Source organism: Euprymna scolopes, chromosome 7, assembly GCF_053919585.1.
Source record: "Euprymna scolopes isolate OS-2025 chromosome 7, ASM5391958v1, whole genome shotgun sequence".
Lineage (NCBI taxonomy): Eukaryota > Metazoa > Mollusca > Cephalopoda > Sepiida > Sepiolidae > Euprymna > Euprymna scolopes.
Genome location: NC_136488.1, coordinates 36038124 through 36057045, shown reverse-complemented (window position 1 = coordinate 36057045; position 18922 = coordinate 36038124). Strand labels below are relative to the sequence as shown.

General features: G+C 31.7%; 1 protein-coding gene across 1 annotated transcript in view; it reads left to right on the top strand.

Moving 5' to 3' along the window:
- LOC145279671 (succinate dehydrogenase [ubiquinone] flavoprotein subunit, mitochondrial-like) overlaps nt 1-18922 on the top strand; it is a 42260-nt gene that overhangs the window by 14006 nt on the left and 9332 nt on the right. Inside the window, exons 5-11 of the mRNA XM_080130935.1 lie at nt 248-412; nt 3644-3792; nt 5100-5224; nt 5748-5916; nt 9004-9199; nt 11114-11314; nt 13757-13849. Coding sequence (XP_079987061.1) covers nt 248-412; nt 3644-3792; nt 5100-5224; nt 5748-5916; nt 9004-9199; nt 11114-11314; nt 13757-13849 — 1098 coding nt within the window. The remainder of the gene's footprint in view (nt 1-247; nt 413-3643; nt 3793-5099; nt 5225-5747; nt 5917-9003; nt 9200-11113; nt 11315-13756; nt 13850-18922) is intronic.

Sequence of the window (18922 nt, the reverse complement as noted above, 5' to 3'; positions counted from 1 at the left end):
TAACTTTACATTCACTTTTTTCCATTAGTTCATGTAGATTCACTTTCATTTTACTTTCTGAATTATATTCTTTAAGCTTTTAATAATAAAACACATAACTAAAATCCACGTCAATGCCTTCTAACTCCTGTTGTGCAATTATGCTTATCCCTCTTGGTTCATTGGGTATATTCGTAAGATGTTTCTTTTATTGTCTGTTTTCTTTTAAATTCAGATCTTTAAGATTTTAATAAATGTTCTTTTGTAGTTAGAGAATTATGGAATGCCATTCAGCCGATTAGAAAATGGCCGTATTTATCAACGGGCATTTGGCGGTCAGAGTTTGAAATATGGCAAAGGTGGTCAGGCTCATCGTTGTTGTTGTGTGGCCGATCGTACGGGTCATTCACTTTTGCACACTTTGTACGGACGTGTAAGTATTTTTATTTTATACTTGAATATTAGATTTATATAAATTTGGTAAATATTTTTTAATCTCTTTATTTTAAATAATCTGAAAATCTTAGCAAATACTAAAGTTTTTTTTAATCAAATTCTTTGTTTTATTTTTGTTGAGATGGCTTATTGAAAATATCTGGCAACTTGTATTTTGAATTCAGCGTTAATGTTTTGAGCATTGATAATCTACCTGAAAAATTTATGAATGAGTGAAAAAAAAACCCCCAAAAACAGTAAATGGTAAGGGCAGCATTGTTCAGGTTTGCCATTTCTTCTTTTTATAATTATTTTGCATTCTAAAAGTTATGCGTGTCTTAAAGGTTCTAAAAGGGTAACCGTGTCCAATTAGCTGACCCTAATTGGGTTGCCAGGCTCTTCTAAATATTTAAAGCTAAATCTTTCAGAAAAAAGGCCAAATTGATAACTAGAGCCAGATTTTCACAAACAAAAAAGCTAAATTGAAAAAACAAAGTGTCTGTAATTATATAACTATTTATGTATTTTACACATTGTTATTTTTTGTGTGCTTGTGTAGATTGATGATGTTTTAAATGGATGCATTCCATATATATTTGTATATTGAAGAGTTTAGGTTCCAAATAATCACATCTTTTTTTATTCGGAAAAAAAAAAAAAATTACAGAATTTTATTAAAAGAAATATGTTGCGGAAATAAAATTGTTGTAAAAAAATAAGTTTGTTTTATTTTGTTCAATAAACTGTAGTGTATATATATATATATATATATAATTTTTTTTTCCAGCATAATAATAAAAAAAATCGCAAATATTTGGGAGCTCTTCAATTTAGTCCTGAGTTAACATCTTCAATATAGCCGTATTCTCTATATTTCATTAGTAAAGGTAATATTCAAGGTTAAAAAAAGTTAAATTGTTTGTTTCTCACGGACTTTTACATTCACCTTAATTTGATATTTATAGATTTTTGGGTAATTTGTAAACGAACAACACATGTAAAATTGTTGCTGACAAATAGTTTTGCCATAAGCCAAACAACATGCTCATGTACGGTGTTTGGCTGGCCATCAGAAAGCATAATGTTATTACATAAAAACTTGAACCCATGATGCGATGGTAGAAAAGAAAGTGGAGGTATGTAATAAGGGTGTTGGTTGAGCAAAAAAAAGGAAAATTGCAAACACCAAAAGAAAAAAGTTGTAGTAGGCAGGCAGGCTGGAACCCATACCACAAAGGAGGAAAAGAAACTGAAAAAAGAAAAGTGAAACGTTAGCTGTTGCGCCCATCACCAAACTGGAAGTGACGTAGGTTTAAATTAAGGCTAGACAATCGAAAAGAGGTGATGAATTTTGAAAATATTGACAAAAAAAAAAGCGAACCCTCCCTGTAGAAAAATACCCAGTTGAGAGTGAAGGAATTAATGTTTTTGGCCAATTTTTCGATATTTGTTGTCCGAAGGGTCAAGCTTCAAAATGATACCAATCTCTTGAAAATACGTCACATCTGTCGAAAGTTTTTGCGAGATATACATACATACATACATACATTTACATTTAAACAGACAGGTCAGATTTATATTATAGTTGAATTTGACACCAGGCGAAATATATCTCTTCGTGACACCATATTTTAATGTTAGTAAGCGTTCGTTTATAAAGTGAGAAGCTGAATTTCGGAATCAGAATTTTCAGAGCTCAGCCAATCAGAATAGACAAACTTTTGTAAGGGGGGGGCCTTTATTATTTATGAATCGGAAATTGGAAATATTATCTTAGGTCTGTGTATGTATGAGCCAGTTACGGTCGGTGTAATCACAGAATCTGTGGAACGTGTAGAATTCGTCCTGGTGACAACTGGTAGCAGTGGTAAGACTAAATATTTAAAGAGAAAAATAGGAACTCTTAACGATGTTGCAATTGTGATGGTGTTACTAGTAGGATGCAATGTAGTATTTTATTATCACGGCTGAATGTTTCTAAAATGGTGTTTGAAAACTACTTAAGATAGTGGTTAATAGCCTAGATGTATTGAATTTGTATGTGACATCTGTTATTGCAAATCTACGATACTTTGGTCCAGAGGGGATATTATATATGGAGATAAAACTACTTGATCAATTTATGTAATTTTTGGAATATGATATTATTTTCATTTTGCCACGAGTATATGTATCATACAGTTTTTTATTTTTGTTTTAATATGCGGGGGGGGGGGATTCTGGACAAGAACCAGTTTTTCTCACAAACATTAGAAATGAAGTTTTCTTTACATATAAAGGGTAATTGCCAAGGCAATTCTGGTGGTTCTTTATACTAATGTGTAACTGAAAATGCTGTTTAGTATTGCAGGCATCTGTGATAATTTTTTTCTCTTTAAGTAAAGAGTGATTTCTAATGAATTGTTAATGCTTTACATCCTATTTTTTGTCACTTGGCTTGATTTGGAAAGAGGGTATCCTCTTTATGGCCTACAATTTAGAGACTTCATTCTCAATGTTTTTTTTTTTTTTTTTTTTTTTTTTTAATAAGAAAAAAAAAGATTTTGAAAAGGTCTTCTTTAAGACTTTATGAAATACTTGGCTGTAGAAAGTGTGTGCGTCTCAAGAATTTAACAACTTGTTATAAAATCGAGCTACCTCATCTACTTATCTCTCCTCCTACTAGATGCTACCAGATCAGACTGAAGATACCGGCTTCCTGACCTAAAATACATTAAATGTTGATGTTATTGTTTTATTTTTTTTCTTTTCTGTTGCAAAACTTAATCATGTTCTGCAAAGTCAAAAACAAAATCAAGATTTTGAAACTGAAATAAAGATAAAAAATTTTCATTGTATTTTTGGTTTTGAATATTCGATGAATTAATAAATGATGTAAATATAGCCTTTTCACCAGAGAAAATAACTAGCAAAATAAAAGCATAGATCATTGCAATTTTCAAAAGTTTCAGTTTCATGTTAACTAGTAATTCTATACTTTTATTTTGCTAGATATTTTGTCTGAAGAAAAATCGCTAATTTTTGAAACTCCATGGAATAAGGATAAAAATCTTTTGTTATATTCCATTGCTTTTGAACATTTGGTGAATTAATGTAAATTTTTATTTTTCATCACAGTATCTTGTCTTATATTAATACTTGATCTGTAATATTGAGTATAACTTTATCAAAATAGGATCAAATATAAAATTTATTTATATTCTTTTATATTCAACATTTTTTTTTCCAGTCTTTAATGTACGAGACGCAATACTTTATTGAATATTTTGCTTTGGATCTCATAATGGAAGATGGAGAATGTCGAGGTGTGATTGCTCTCTGCCTAGAAGATGGATCGATCCACAGAATTTGGGCTAAAAATACTGTCATTTCCACAGGGTAAGTACTGATTATCCCCTCCACCCCCAATTTTGATTGTTTTTTTTTTTTCTCTCACATGCCTGGAAAAACATCTTTGTTTTTAAATTGTTAAATCATTTTACAACTTAAAAATATAAAAGCCTGTATTTATAAATTAACATAATGTACTCGTAATGTACTTGCAATAACCCTTATCCCTGAGTGGCTTCCGGGCTTTGATAAGTGGTGATCACTGTGTAAAAAAAAAAAAAAATTTTCAAAATTTTCTGTGTCTCTCTTGCACTTGAATCACCGGGTATAATTGTCAGCTAGTTTTTGAAATTCTTTTTCATGAGTCTAGGTATCTCCTATAATTACTCGAATGATAAAGATCTTCCTAAGATTCCAGTTTCTTTTTATGTTATACATAACATCTTGGAATTTTTCCTTCTCAGCTGTATTTAACCCATCACAATTAGGCACCCTAACTTCTAAGGTTGTTTCTTTCTCCTTGTCTCATATAACTGTCTGGTTTAATAGTTTTATTTTCTAGGCATGTAAAATGTGTGAAAGCATCTGAAAAGAAAAATATCTTCATAGCGTTTTTTTTTCAATATCTCTTATGTTTTATCTGCATAACAATGACTTTTCATAATTAATAAAAATGACTTTTCATGTTAAATTTAATGTATTAAGCAAAAAATTTACTTTTGTAAGCAAAAATTTCTTTTATCAAACATTAAATAGATATGTTGTTTACTAGCTGAAACCATTCGTGCTTGTTCAGAATTACCCCTATATTAAAAAAAAACAAAAATTAAAAAAAAAATCTAGTCCCTGTGATAGAAAGAAAATATTGTATTCCAAAAATCATGCAATTTGGTCAAGTAGTTTTATCTTTATGAAGAAAATCTGAATTTTAAGTTTTTCTAATGTTTAATGTTAAACATAGGTTTCTAAAATCTTGCAAGTTTGAATTATTTGGAATTATTTCCCTTGTTTTCAAGATGGTGTTGCAATATCACTGCTATTCATTTGCCAACAAATTTTATTTTCTCATTTAACAATAAAACTACTTGATCAATTTACATGATTTTTGGTGTAGAATATTTTCTTTCCATCACGAGTATATACATGATGCAGATTTTTTTTTTTTATATAAGGAGCATTCTGGATAAGCACCATACATAGGATTTCTCAAATTTTTCAAAACTTAAAACCAAGGAAATAAAAACGTTAATAAAATCATGTTCAGATTCGGTACTCTGTTTTTGATTAATCTTGAACATAAATTCAAGTAAGATGCTTATAAAATTGAAACATTCATTTATTTTTCTCTCTTTAAGAGGTTATGGTCGTACTTATTTCTCTTGTACTTCGGCTCACACCTGCACAGGTGACGGTACAGCAATGGTGAGCAGAGCTGGTCTTGGCAATGAAGATCTTGAATTTGTACAATTTCATCCCACAGGTGAGAAAATTGCATCTTGTATATAGAATTCATGCCTAAACTAATCCTAAATTTTGGAATGCAGCTGCAAGGAAGTACAAAGGTGGCCTATATATATAGATTTACTTCTTTCAAATCCATTTTACAGATTATTTTTATTGCAAATACAAATAAAGTTATAAATTTTTTAAAGTGCACACGGACTTTATGGACACCCTGTATAAAAATACATATACATTATATTAATAAAGGTGCATGATTTATTCCACTGTTATGTCTTAATTTGCTTCAGTTTGTACCTATAATCATTCACATCTGCATTATATTGTCTTCTACAAATTTCCTTTATAAGGTAAACTTGGGTTAAATATAAAAATAAAATTATTTTTAAGTTTTAACCTCTTTGCAGTGTGATGTAACAATGTAATTTTGCCTGCAAATATGCAGATCATCTACAATTTAGTTAGATATAGAGAAATGTATTCTTCAATTTTGTGTTGATCAGTAAGATCCCAATATATTAAGCTTATTTTTCTTTTTGTAGGTATTTATGGTGCTGGTTGCCTTATCACTGAAGGATGCCGCGGAGAAGGTGGCTATCTTCTGAATGGTGAAGGTGAGCGTTTTATGGAACGCTATGCTCCCAATGCAAAGGATTTGGCTTCCCGAGATGTTGTCTCTCGAGCCATGACTATTGAAATCAGAGAGGGAAGGTCAGTTGATAGATTTTCATTTAATACCCTCCTTTTAATAATATCATTTAAAATTTTTTTAGATAGATTTTCATTCTAGAAAGGTCTTACCTATCATCATCTTTTGATTGTAATTGAGATGATAGATTTCACGCCAGATATTATGGTCCCACGTGACTGCTTATAGGTTCCACCTCCCAACATTTGCATCCCTTATGTGAGCATTTTACTTTTGGAGTGGCTTTTACAGAAGTAGAGAAGGAATGTCATTTACTGCTCTAAAGCGATGGCTTGCTTTGGCAATAGATGATGCAAATGGAAGTTCACCATAGATTTGCTGTTTGGTTGAATGGATCTTCCATGAGAGATTTCTCAATGAGAAGGCGATTATATGTACCATTCAGACGTGTTTCCAACTTTTGAGAAAGTGTCCATGTTTCCGAACCCTAGAGGTTCCATCTATGATTTGTACATTTTCTACATCACCAAATTGTACACAAAATTTTGCTCCAATGAAATCTGTTAACTACTCAAATTGTGTACTGTCTTACTTCTATGTTCATATCCTATTATAAAAGTTAACCTTATATTGCTTTAGTTTTTATTTGCTCCTTCATCAATTGTGGACAAAGGTGTTGACTCTGAGAACTCTCCTTAGTACGTAAATAACATGACAAGCACCTAGCTATGTTCATATACATCGTAGGTTTTTCTTTAATTAAGTAATATTCTGCAATGTATAAAACAAAATGGTTTTCACTGACATTTTCAAAAAAACAAGTGAAGCATGCATGGTCCCCCGTGAGTGCATAGTATACAAGGCATAAAAGAAATGACTGTTCGGCCCAAATAACCCCAAACGTCCCCAGGGGACGTCAGATCCTGGTGAAAATGAGTAAACGATGCAGTTTTAGCCCTTAACATATGTAAATTTGAGTTCTGCACCATGCAAAAAAAGAAATGACTAAGTCCATCACCCCCCCCCTATTTAGCCCCAAAAGTCCTCAAGGCCTTAACATGCTTAAATTTGTGTTAAGCATTATGCAAAACTGCTAAAGACATACACAGAAAATTTTGGACAAATATGGTAAAATAGTTCCAAAAATAGTGTTTTTATTAGCCCTAAAAAAGCCCCTGGGGCACACCTAACAGTTATCGCAAAGTATAGACAAAATCATATAGAAATCAGTTAGTTACAACTTTTCAGAAAGTTTTATAAAAATCCAAGGTGTCAATTTTTTTTAATAATCACAAAAGTGTCAATTTTAGCTATTTTAACCCGAAAGGCACCTAGGGGAAGCAACCGGAGTTTTCCCGGAAAATCTGTTCTATTACTTTTTTTTACTCGTATCATGTTTAATGTTTGTGCAAAATTAAAAAAAATTTATTGAGAAAAGTGGACGGACAAGGGTGAATTTATAGGTCCACCCTCCTTTTGTTGGAGGGACCAAGAAATATTCTGAAAGTCTCGTATGCATTCTCCAACAAGTAATGACAGCCAATAAACCGATATCCTCACCATTTTAGAAAATCTACTTCTGAAAACTGGGATGCAAATATAGGGGACATAACTTGTGAAAAATGTATACAAGTTATCTTTCTTTTCACAAAAACGACTTATTCAACTTATTTATCAAACATTCATTAAATAATTTCGAAACGCTTATTTACAAATAATTAATTTTTTGTTAATTATAATTGTATTTTATTTATTTATTTTTTTTTTACAATCATACACCATGTAAAAAGCTTTTATTTTATTTCAATTTACATATTAGGACTGCTACCCTGTTCTTTTTTTATATCGAGGTGCACAAAGCACCCTTCCTCATCCAGGTTGTTCACCTATAAATCTGATCCATTAAAATTGTCTGTGTTGCTATAGTTTAAACATCACATCATTCATAATTCTATTAAGTAATATTTGAAATATATAATGAAGTTCTTATCTTCCTAATATTCTATTAATGATTTCTCAAATTGCATTCTAAGATCATTTATTCATATTTATACAGATAACAAAACATTGATCAAGATCTTTCTGATTCTCTCTTTTAACATTAAGCATATGGTGCAAAGTGTGTGTGTGTGTGTGGCAAAGTGACCTACTACTTTTCATATATCTAAAATAAAGCTATCATTTAACCACTGATTCTCAGATCCTCACTTTGCCCTGGTTGAAAAAAGACGACCCTCTCCTTGAAGAAACCCCTTTCTTTGATAAGCTTCTAGGATTGATTTTCTTACATTCCAGATCTAAAGTAGAAGACGTATGTACAAATCTGTTGCTGGAACAATAGTTTGATCATTTAACAGAAAATATCTCGCTCCTGATGCAATCCTTTTACCTATGTAAGAGTTGAATACATCCAAAGATGAATTACTGTTTCCACATTTGGGGAGGTACTGCTCGGAGTACTTTCCAGACTTAACAGATTACAAGATCTATTTTCTTTCTTTCAGTTTCTGTTTCACAGAAGAAACCTTGCTAGCCTTTCTTTACTCTATTGGTATTTCCATGGAAAGTGCTCAACTGAGCTCCAATCTGTGTTTAATTCCTGTAAGACATTAACAAAAACTTGTTTAACTTAAACTACTGTGAATAATTTTCCTTTATTCCTATGTATACATGGAGCTAAATTGTAGATTCATAGCAGAGCTGCTTTCCAAAAAGTATCTGTTCGTGGAACACATTACCATGAGGTTGCTTACATGTTGTTTTCAAATTCAATGTTAACAATTTTTGTTGAGCCGCCTACTTAGATATTCAAATACTGCATCATCTCCAATCATTGGGGTTTTGTTTTGCTGTCTACTCGGCAAACCCATTAACCTATGTTCTCGAGTGAACGTCATGAGTACAAAAGAAAATATTAATTTAGAGTAATAATGTCATATATTAGAACTTGATGGTTCTAGTTTGGAGGGGAAAGTATGAGTCTTCCAATTGATTAAACAAAATTACAAAACAAAATATTCTCAAATAAACATGTTTAAAAAGAATTTGATGTTTAAAAATAAATGTCCATGTTCTAAATTTTAATATTTATAATGTTAAACTTTTTCATAAAAAGTAATTTTATACTAATTGCTGTGTTTGTCTTGCAGGGGTGTTGGTCCTGAAAAGGATCATGTCTATCTACAGTTATCACATCTTCCGCCAGATGTCCTCAAAGCTCGTCTGCCTGGAATTTCTGAAACAGCCATGATTTTTGCTGGAGTAGACGTAACTCGTGAACCCATCCCAGTACTTCCTACTGTGCATTACAACATGGGAGGTATCCCAACAAACTTTAAAGGACAGGTATTCCATTTTCCTTATTCTCAAAAAACAATATCCTTTTATACATTTGATTATAGCATCCCAATATAGAAAAATCAACCTTGGCACCTGAAGAAATTGCTCTTATTTCTCTTTGGTCTCTTTAAGATGTAAGCTAAAAATAATTTCCTGCTCCTGTCGTGACTATTTTGTAAGACAAAAGATGATGTGCACAGGCATAATTCCTATCAAATCTCACGTTTTTAAATGTAATATCCTATAAGTATTTCAATACAAATAAACCTACTGCAATGTTTTGGTATAAATAAGAGTATGATAATAAAAAATTAGAAGGTTCTATTTATAAACATGGGTTATATGAACTGACCAATCAGATGGAACCATGCTCTGCTACCAACCATTACGAAACCGGAATCCCTTTGTAAAATATACTGAATCTTTTAGAATTCCTGCACATAGCTTCATCTTCACACAGGAAGGAACTCCATTGTTCTTCTTTGTCTGCAAGCTTTACAATTCAAGACTTCTTTAAATCATCTACTTACTGGAAACTCTACATTTTATTTCCGGTTGCAAGCCTTTACAATTCAAAGCTTCTCTGGATTAATATTGCGATTTTGTTTGGAAGAACATTTCTCTTCTAAAACTAAAATGGCTTATAACTCAAAATACATATTGTATATTCATATGGATAGAAATGTTTTGTTTTTTCTCCTGTAACACCTTCCATTTTAAGGTTAAGAATGTCATATCAAAATTAGGCTCACAAATAAAAATGACCGAGTTAAAAGGATTTAATGATCTCAATTATAAGGATAGGTTGGAATCATTAGGTTTAACTACTTGAAAGAATAAAGCGGAGGTAATCATAACCTTTAGAATAATTAAGATATCTGAGTGTGGAACACAGTTTTAATTACTCTCTTTGAACTGACTAGATTTCAAAATCTAATAGATACTTTTTTCTTTCCCCCCCAAAAAATTAAAAAACAAAAAATATCTAATCAAGTTTAAAAAAAAAAAAAAAATTAATAAGTGGCATTTATTAAAAAATAGTAGTCAAACTATATGAACTTATGAGAGCATCTTTGTGGTCTATCTGATGAAATATTTAAGAGAACCTGATCTATATATTTAGTTATATATTTTATTCAAGTTGAGTTTGGTTTTCTTTTTAAACAAATAAAGAAAAAAAAATTAATATATCATGACTTTCATTTTATTTATTTTTTTCAATTAAGATAAAAAGACTAGCATAGTGTCTGTCAGTCAGGCACATGGGTGGATCTGTGAACAATCTGTTAGGTCATAAGTAGGACTAGGACAACAGCATATTCTTTTCATTGTATTGACTTGAGTGTGTATCTGTTGATATCTTTATATGCTTTTATATAGAGTGATGTGGTTTCGGTTGATTAGCTGTGTCTAGCTGTGTCGGATATTTACTTGAGTCAAAACAATGAAAAGAATATGCTGTTGTCATAGCCCTAGTCATAAGTCCTGAAGAAATCATGACAGGCTCCCTTTCATCATCCATCTTCTTTGAGTGGGCTATCCATTCAACATTGTGAATGTTAAAGTTTTCACAAATGTGAATGTTAGCCAAGGGATGAGAAGACTGAATGTGGTCAGTTTTCTCATAGATACTCTCAATGATTGTAACTCCTCTATTGTGGAGGCAATAGAGGGCAATTATGAACGCAATGTTGTGAGCAAATGCTATTCAAAATCAGTTATAAGGCAATTTTTGATCTTCTCTAGAGATGTCCCTACCATGTGGAAAGCCATCTAAAGAAAAAAAATATTAAAAGTATAAAACACATCATTTAGAATTATTTCTGATCCACTAAAATATTGCATTAAGAAGAGACATTCCTGGCATGTTTCTATTTTTTAAATTGAAACTTTTTTTTTCTTTGTCAAATTTCATTACAGGTGATCAAGTTTGATCCAGAAAAAGGAGACACAGTTGTACCAGGTCTGTATGCATCTGGAGAGTCTGCTTGTGCTTCTGTGCATGGGGCTAATCGTTTGGGTGCCAATTCTCTCTTGGATTTGGTTGTCTTTGGAAGAGCTTGTGCCAACACCATTGCTGAGGAAAATAAACCAGGTGATCCTATTGGCCAGATCTCACAGGTGAGATTATGAACTCTATTGTAATCATCATTGAAAACTATCACACGATTGTTTGAGTTAAATTCTATATATTATATATGAATGATACCAGTTATTATCTATTATATATGAATGATATCAGTTTTAAAATTTTTTATCTAAAATAAATTCGAATTAGATTTATCTGATTCATTTCATTGACTTCGCAATCTAGTAGGATATAATCTCTTCTCTCAACCCCTATCCTCACAGAAAAGATGCTGCTAGTCTTTACTCTATTTTCATTTCCATGGTAGGTGCTCCACTAAGCTACAATCCACAGCAAGAACTCGTTTTATTACTATTACTGCAAAGAAGTTTTCTTTGTATTGTTAAACAACTTCCATGAACAGTTTCTTCCCATCTTTGAAACATGCTATTGTAGTATTGCTTCCTAGAAGATTACAACATGATTGTCTTCAAGTCCAGATTAGGCCGTCTTAAGATACCGGGTCCCTGACCTAAAATGCATTAAACATCGATGCTATTGTTTTTTTTTTTTTTTTTTGCCCCTTTATAAAACTCAATCATGTTATGCAAAAACAAACATTTTTTGTCTACAAAATAACCAAATAAAACATCATGAATAAATATTTGAAAACATAAAGAACTTGAAGCATAAAAACATTTTTCAAAATGACCAGATTCAGATGAAGAGAGTTGATATGCCATAAAACAAAACAATCAAACCAATGTCAATAAATACCTGCCAAAGCTATTCCTCTTAATCAAATTTTGTCCATTTCATCTATCGTTTTTTAATCCTTTCATCCAACTGACAGTCTCATTAGCACTTATACTTTAGTGGCTTTTGGCTTTGATAAACGTTGATTCATGAGTAAAGAACCCATTTATATTAAATAAAAACTTTAAACTCGAATAAATAATAAATAGCATAACCACTTATTATATCCTCTATTTTATGATGTGGAAATATAGGAGATGTGATCAACAATTGTAGTGTCAATCATTGTTTTTCTCAGGGGTTCTCAACCGGGGAACACATGGACCCAAGGGGTCCATGGAATATTTCTGGGGGTCCACAGAATTATTATTATTACTTATAATTATTATAGTTGTAGAATATTTTATTTGCATTAAATTAGTTTTCATTTAAAAATAAATCTTAATTATATAATATTTCTTTGATTATTAAAACCTCAAAATGTATATTAGTGAAAAATAGAAGATTGTCTTATGACCAATAGTTATGAAGGGGTCCACCAAGATAAAAAGAAGGGAAAAGGGGTCCATGAGTAAAAAAAGGTTGAGCACCACTGGTGTATCCCATAATTATTGTTTTCTGGTGCAAGGGGGAAGCACTCGGCTAATTTACAAGTTACTTCCCTCGATGTCGACCAAGCATTAATTTGCTAAATTGTTCACTTTTATTAAGTTTTTTATTTTATGAAGACACCTTTTCTTAAATTCTAGATTTAGCAATAAAACATAGTAATTAAAAAAATTGTCTTAAATCGAGTATTTTATTTTTTATTTTATTTTTTATTTTTTTTTTGCAGGGAAGGGGTGCATCTTAAACTTTGCTTTGCTTAAAGCCACATTAGTTCTAAAAAAATGTGAAAAAGACAAGTTATATCTATGGAAATGGAATTATATAATGACAGAATAGAAATTTGATTTTTCTTGAATTTTCAAAGTGTAATTTATTTTTCTGTTATTAACAAGAAAATTTTGTTTTTTAAAAAAAAAATTAAAAAAAAAAAAAAAAAAATAGGGGTCACATATTGATAATTTTCCTTATAGAATATAAGTGTGCGTGTGTGTATATTAACATTCAATTTATACATAAAACTTAATTTTATAAAAGATGATTAAAATTGATTGAAAATCAAAGTGAAATATTCATTTTCATTTTCTTCAACATTACTCAGTTATTTTGTCCTTTAATTCATTTCTGTTTTATTATCATAAAAAACAGTTTTTGTAACACTATTGTAGAAACTATTAGGCAAGTTCTTAGCCTCACAACACCATGGATATCTATTTTTGCCATTTTTTCTACCATTTTTTTCTATAATTTTTTTCCCCTTTTCTTCTAACTACCCTATATCTCAACTTTCTAAATCTACTCCAACCCACTCCTGACACCTGATGGTGAGGCTCGTATTTGGGAACTTTCAAGCATATGAAGCCCCCCTTTTTGTTGCCATTATTCTCAGTACCTGTTAAGACACAATCTATGGATAAAATAGAAATTATTTCAAACATTAATCTATAATTAATCTATAAATATTGGAAGATTTTTACATAAAATTTTATACAAAAACGACTGGATTTAGTATGAAATAACCTGGAAATATTACTATGCCATTAAACCTTTTGTGATTGCTTATCTCGTAATATTAATAATTTTTGATTTATGTTAATTTAATTTTCATTTTTTTTCTGTTTACCTTTGTTTAGAATGCTGGGGAAGAATCTGTTGCCAATCTTGATCGGCTACGATATGCCAATGGAAGTATATCCACAGCTGAGTTACGCCTGAAGATGCAAAAGGTATTGTCCAATTTCTATTTCAAAGATGTGTGATAGATTGAATTTGACTAATATGTTTTTTTAATTCTTTATTTTTTATTTTACTAGACTGCCAATGACCTGTTTGGTCAAACACAGGTTTATTATGATTATATCCTCTTCTATAATTTGTTGCTAAAAAATCCTTTGACAGTCTTTTTTTCTTGTTTTTCATGTCTAGCATGATCAATATTCACACTATTTGACAATCGTTCTGATCTGTCTCATTTTAATTTTAAAAATAAAATATATAGGTTAAAAATGACACCATAAAAATTTATCTATTTTTTTTTTTTTTTTTTTTTTTTTTTTTTTTTTGGAGCATCCATAACTTGAAACATTTATATTAAATTAGCAGGGCAATTCAGCGTCACTCAGGGCAAAAGTTACATATATTTCTATTAAAACTTCAATCCTCTCCCTCTTTCTACCCACTGCTTTTTTGCTCAGCATATTCTTTTCTTTGGACGTACACACACACTTTTAAAGATTTCTTGAGGAACGAGTTTGTCTAAGGGAAATAACTCCTTGAAAAAAAAATCAGTTACTTCCCTCTAGCTAGTACATTAAATGGCTGAAAACAATCCAATAATAAAAAAAAAATCTCTACACAATTTAGAATCAAAGGGTGAACATTTATTTTTTTCGAAATTCTAGATATTTATCAGGATCAATGTTGATCAAGAAAATATTAACTTTGTGAATGTTTGTAGTTTTAGCTCGACATACATGAAGACCTTTTATATAGTAGACATACTTCTAATAGTAGTTATATAAATGTAAAAACGTTCTTTGAATTTTAAAATTATATGTATACTAGCAGGATTATTAGCATTGCTCAAGTTGGAATTACAATGGCATAGAAAGGACTAAGGAATAAATTTTCTTTTCAAAAGGTTTTATCCTGTATTACTCCCCTCGAAAATAAATCTAACACAGTTTCTTACACTCTCTTGACAACGTTTATCCTCATGGTGAAGGTAGCAAATAGGTATAATATCAGCATTATTCTCTACTTCCTGTAATTGTTTGAAAAGAAAACTAAGAGAATCTTTGTTAAAACAAAAGAAAATTCTAATTAGATGCTCAATGTGCCTAGTCCATGAGCAGCTGCACAATGGTTTAGATGGCTTTGCAAACTTCCAGTGCCCCCATGTCCTACTATACATATTATTATAGTAGGCCATGGTTCCCCTCTTTCATATGACTTCAAATGATCCAAGTTTCCAGCAACAAAGTTTTTAAGGATTGTAGTCATGTGACCTCTTTCCTCTGTAATTAAAGTTGATATAACAGTAAAATTTATCATGCTGATATCTAGACTTTTGAAGACCATTTTTTATTTTTTATTTTTTTGGTTTCATGATGTCAGGAGTGTTGGCTCTAATTGAGGCACAAGTGTCATTGTGTGTAAATAGAATAGGGAGGATGGGGGAGGATTTCATAACCACACGCCCGTGCTTCTGATCTGGCGACATGCGAGTTGTGGACCGGAGCGTTGTCCTGCAGGAGGGGAGGGTACCTTTGCTGATTTTTCCCCGCCTCTTGATTTTGATAGCTTCCCTTAATTTCCTCAAAAGTGAAGCATAATAGGCTCCTGTAATTGTGGTACCCTTTGCCAGGAAATCTGTCATCACTACTCCGTCCTGGTCCCAGAAGACTGTGAGCATGACCTTGCCAGCGGAGTGCTGCACCCTTGCCTTCTTTGGAGGTGGTGAGTCCAAGTGCTTCCACTTCATTGACTGGGCTTTGGTCTCTGGATCATAATGATGGACCCAGGTTTCATCCTGTGTAATCAGTCTTTTGAAAAACTTTCTACTCATCTTCTAGCCACATCTCCAAATTTATCCCCGAGCACTTGACGCGTTCTCGCTTCTGGAATGGTGAGCAACCTGGGAATCCATCTGGCAGACACCTTATGCAAATAGTCATGAATGATAGTTTCCACAGACCCTGTACTAATCTTGACATCTTGGGCTATTTGGCGAATAGTAATGCGCCGATCTTCCAAAATGGCAGCCTCAACTTGACGGACAGATGCCTCATCAATGGCAGAAGGGCAACCAGGTCTGGGAGCTTTTTCCATAGACTTCCGGCCATGTTTGAATTCACGATGCCAGCGTTTTACAAGGTCATATGATGGGGCATTATCACCATAAGTTTCTCTCATTTCATCAAAAGTCTCCTGTGGTGTGCATCCTTTGAAATACAAAAACCGGATCACTGCTCGACATTCAACAGGCTCCATTTCACACCTGACTCCATTCAAACACCTGTAAAACAGAAACCACAATTAGTTCAGGGCTGTAATTTGCCACATAACCCGTAGAGATATAAATCATTGCACATGCAAAATTTCAGCTAGATCAGACAACTGGAAGTGGGTCAGGGGCATTACTTATTGCACGCCCCTCGTAGAATACTTTTCGAATGCATATAAACATATGTACAATAATTCACAAATATACATTTTTTTAAAAAAAATTGTTTGCCAAAAAAAAAAAAAATGATACAAAAGATTATTTGACAAAAAGGAAATTTACAAAGAAAAGGTTTTAAAAAGTGACTTTTTTTTTTTCTTAACAAAAACTGGAAACATTATGTTAGGTATTAGTTGGTTAATTTGGTTAGTAAGATAGAAATGGTCGCAGTTTAACGTCGTGCCCGGGATAATTTACATTTTTTTTTTTTTTTTTTTGTGTGATTTCGACTGTTCATGTTTCTCTTTTTGGCTTTCTGAAAAGAGATTTATTCATGATTAAATTCCAAAAAGTTTGGTTATAAAATGTTTTAATTTTATTCTTTTTATATGTTTAGTGAAAATGTCGGCTATATTATTATGCTCAGACATCACATGAGTAAGAGTAATAGCTTTTTTACTTATTTCATGCCTTATAAAATGATATCTGATATCAATATGCTTCGACCTTTGATGAATCATAGAATTATTTTCTAATAAGATATTGCTCTGATTGTCACAATGAATTACTATAGGTTTTTTTACTTATATCTGGTTTTAAAATAGATTTTAGAAGGGTGTTTAGAAAAATTGCTTCCTGCACGGAATGAGTGAGAGCCACAAATTCTGCTTCACAAGTAGAAAGGGCAACAATTTTTTGCTTTTTAGTTTTCCAAGAGATCATAGATCCAGTCTTTGACAGTCTAAAACAATACCCTATTATACTTTTTCTATCCTCAGTTACCCCAATCTGAATCTGAAAATCCTACTAAATTTAGAGGATATGTAGACTTTTTAAATATTAAAGATTGTTCCTTGGTTCCTTTTAGGTAACGACGGATTTGTTTTGCATGATTAAGGTCCTTAATTGTCGGTTTCAATAAGTTTTGAGATAGCTTTGTTACAGTGTAACATATATCAGGCCTAGTTGCGGTCATCAAATAGATGAGGCTTCCTACCATTTCCCTGTATAATCGATTATCTATGGATTTTGTTTCGGTCCCTATATTTTTATTTATGTCCATTTCGATGGGAGTTGAACGCTGTTTGCAATTTTGCATTCCGAACTTGAGCAGAATTTTTTTCAATGTATCGTGATTGGTTCATAGTTATAGTTTCATTTTCACAGGTAAATTTTATACCGAGAAACCATGACAGTCGTCCAAGATTGGTCATTTTAAATTTTTTATTTAATTTATTCTTAACATCTTTTAAAGTGTTGTTACAGTTTGAGGCGAGTAATATATCGTCAACCTCCCCCCAAAAAATCAACAATTTATTTTGGTATACATACACGCGTCTACGGGACATTGCTTGAATTCCTGTTCTATTAAATAATTATGGAGTGTTAGATTCCAATTGTGAGCACTTTGTCTTAGTCCATATAATGATTTATTCAGCTTCCACACGCAATTTTTATTTTTCATTTTAAATCCCTCTGGAGGGTAAATATAGATTTCACAGTCAATTGGAGCATTTAAATAAGCATTTTTTACATCCATTTGATGTATTTTTAAATTGTATTGAGCGGCAAGTTGTAATAAAATTCTAATTGTCGTTAAATTCGTTGTTGGTGAAAATGTTGCAAAATATTCCACTCCAGAAATTTGTGAAAAACCTTTTGCAACAAATCTTGCTTTAAAAGTTACACTGCTAGAAGCTGTGATTTTTTTTTTTTTTTTTTTTGAAAAAACCCAGCATAAAGAAATTATATTTTTATCTGTTGGTTTTACCACTATTTCGTATGTGTTATTTTCAGATAACGCTTTCAATTTGGATAACATAGCTTGTTTCCATTCTTTCTGATTTTCTGAATTAATCGCCTCGTTATAACTTTCTGGTGTGTTTTTCAATGAGTAACAGTAATCCACTGCGTAATCTTGTATCTTTTCAATTTGTAAGAAGTCTGCCTTTTTCGATCCCTTATTGGGTATCGATGTGTCTGGTTAATATTTTTGTCAGTAGTTCTGTACTTGTTATCATATTAATGCTTTCATTGTGATCAGTTAAGATGCTAGGTAATACTTCACGTTTTTCATCCACTGGATCGCTATTTTTTAAATTTAATGTATCATTGAATTTTACACATCTTCTTACATAAGGGCTGTCCCCTTTTCATGTAAGTATAAAAATAGAGAGATTAGTTAAAATGAAAATAAGAGAAAGCAGAAGTCGAACCCTGGACATAAGTTTTAAAGAACAATAGGTTTAAATGGAATGTCCAGTAAATTGTTAATTCGGATGAAATAAATAATAAATAAACTATTCAATTGTTAGAAAGAATGTGGATAATAAAATATTGGTTAAATAAATTAGATATGTAGGTTGAATTCCTTTGTAAAAACATCAAAGAAAAAATAGGTTATTGGGAAATCATAATGTCGGAAAAACGTGCAAAGTCGCGCATGTTGAAACACGTGAATTTTGCTCACGTGGCCGGGATGCATGGATTTCTCAATATAGGAAGTGATAGTTAGTTAGAGACAGTCAGTGAAAAACTCAGAGAGGGTCTGGAGTTTGGAATTCGAACGTCTAGGAAGCGAGACGTCACTTTGAAACTAAAATGTGAAGCTTTGAATTCTTGATGATGGAAACCA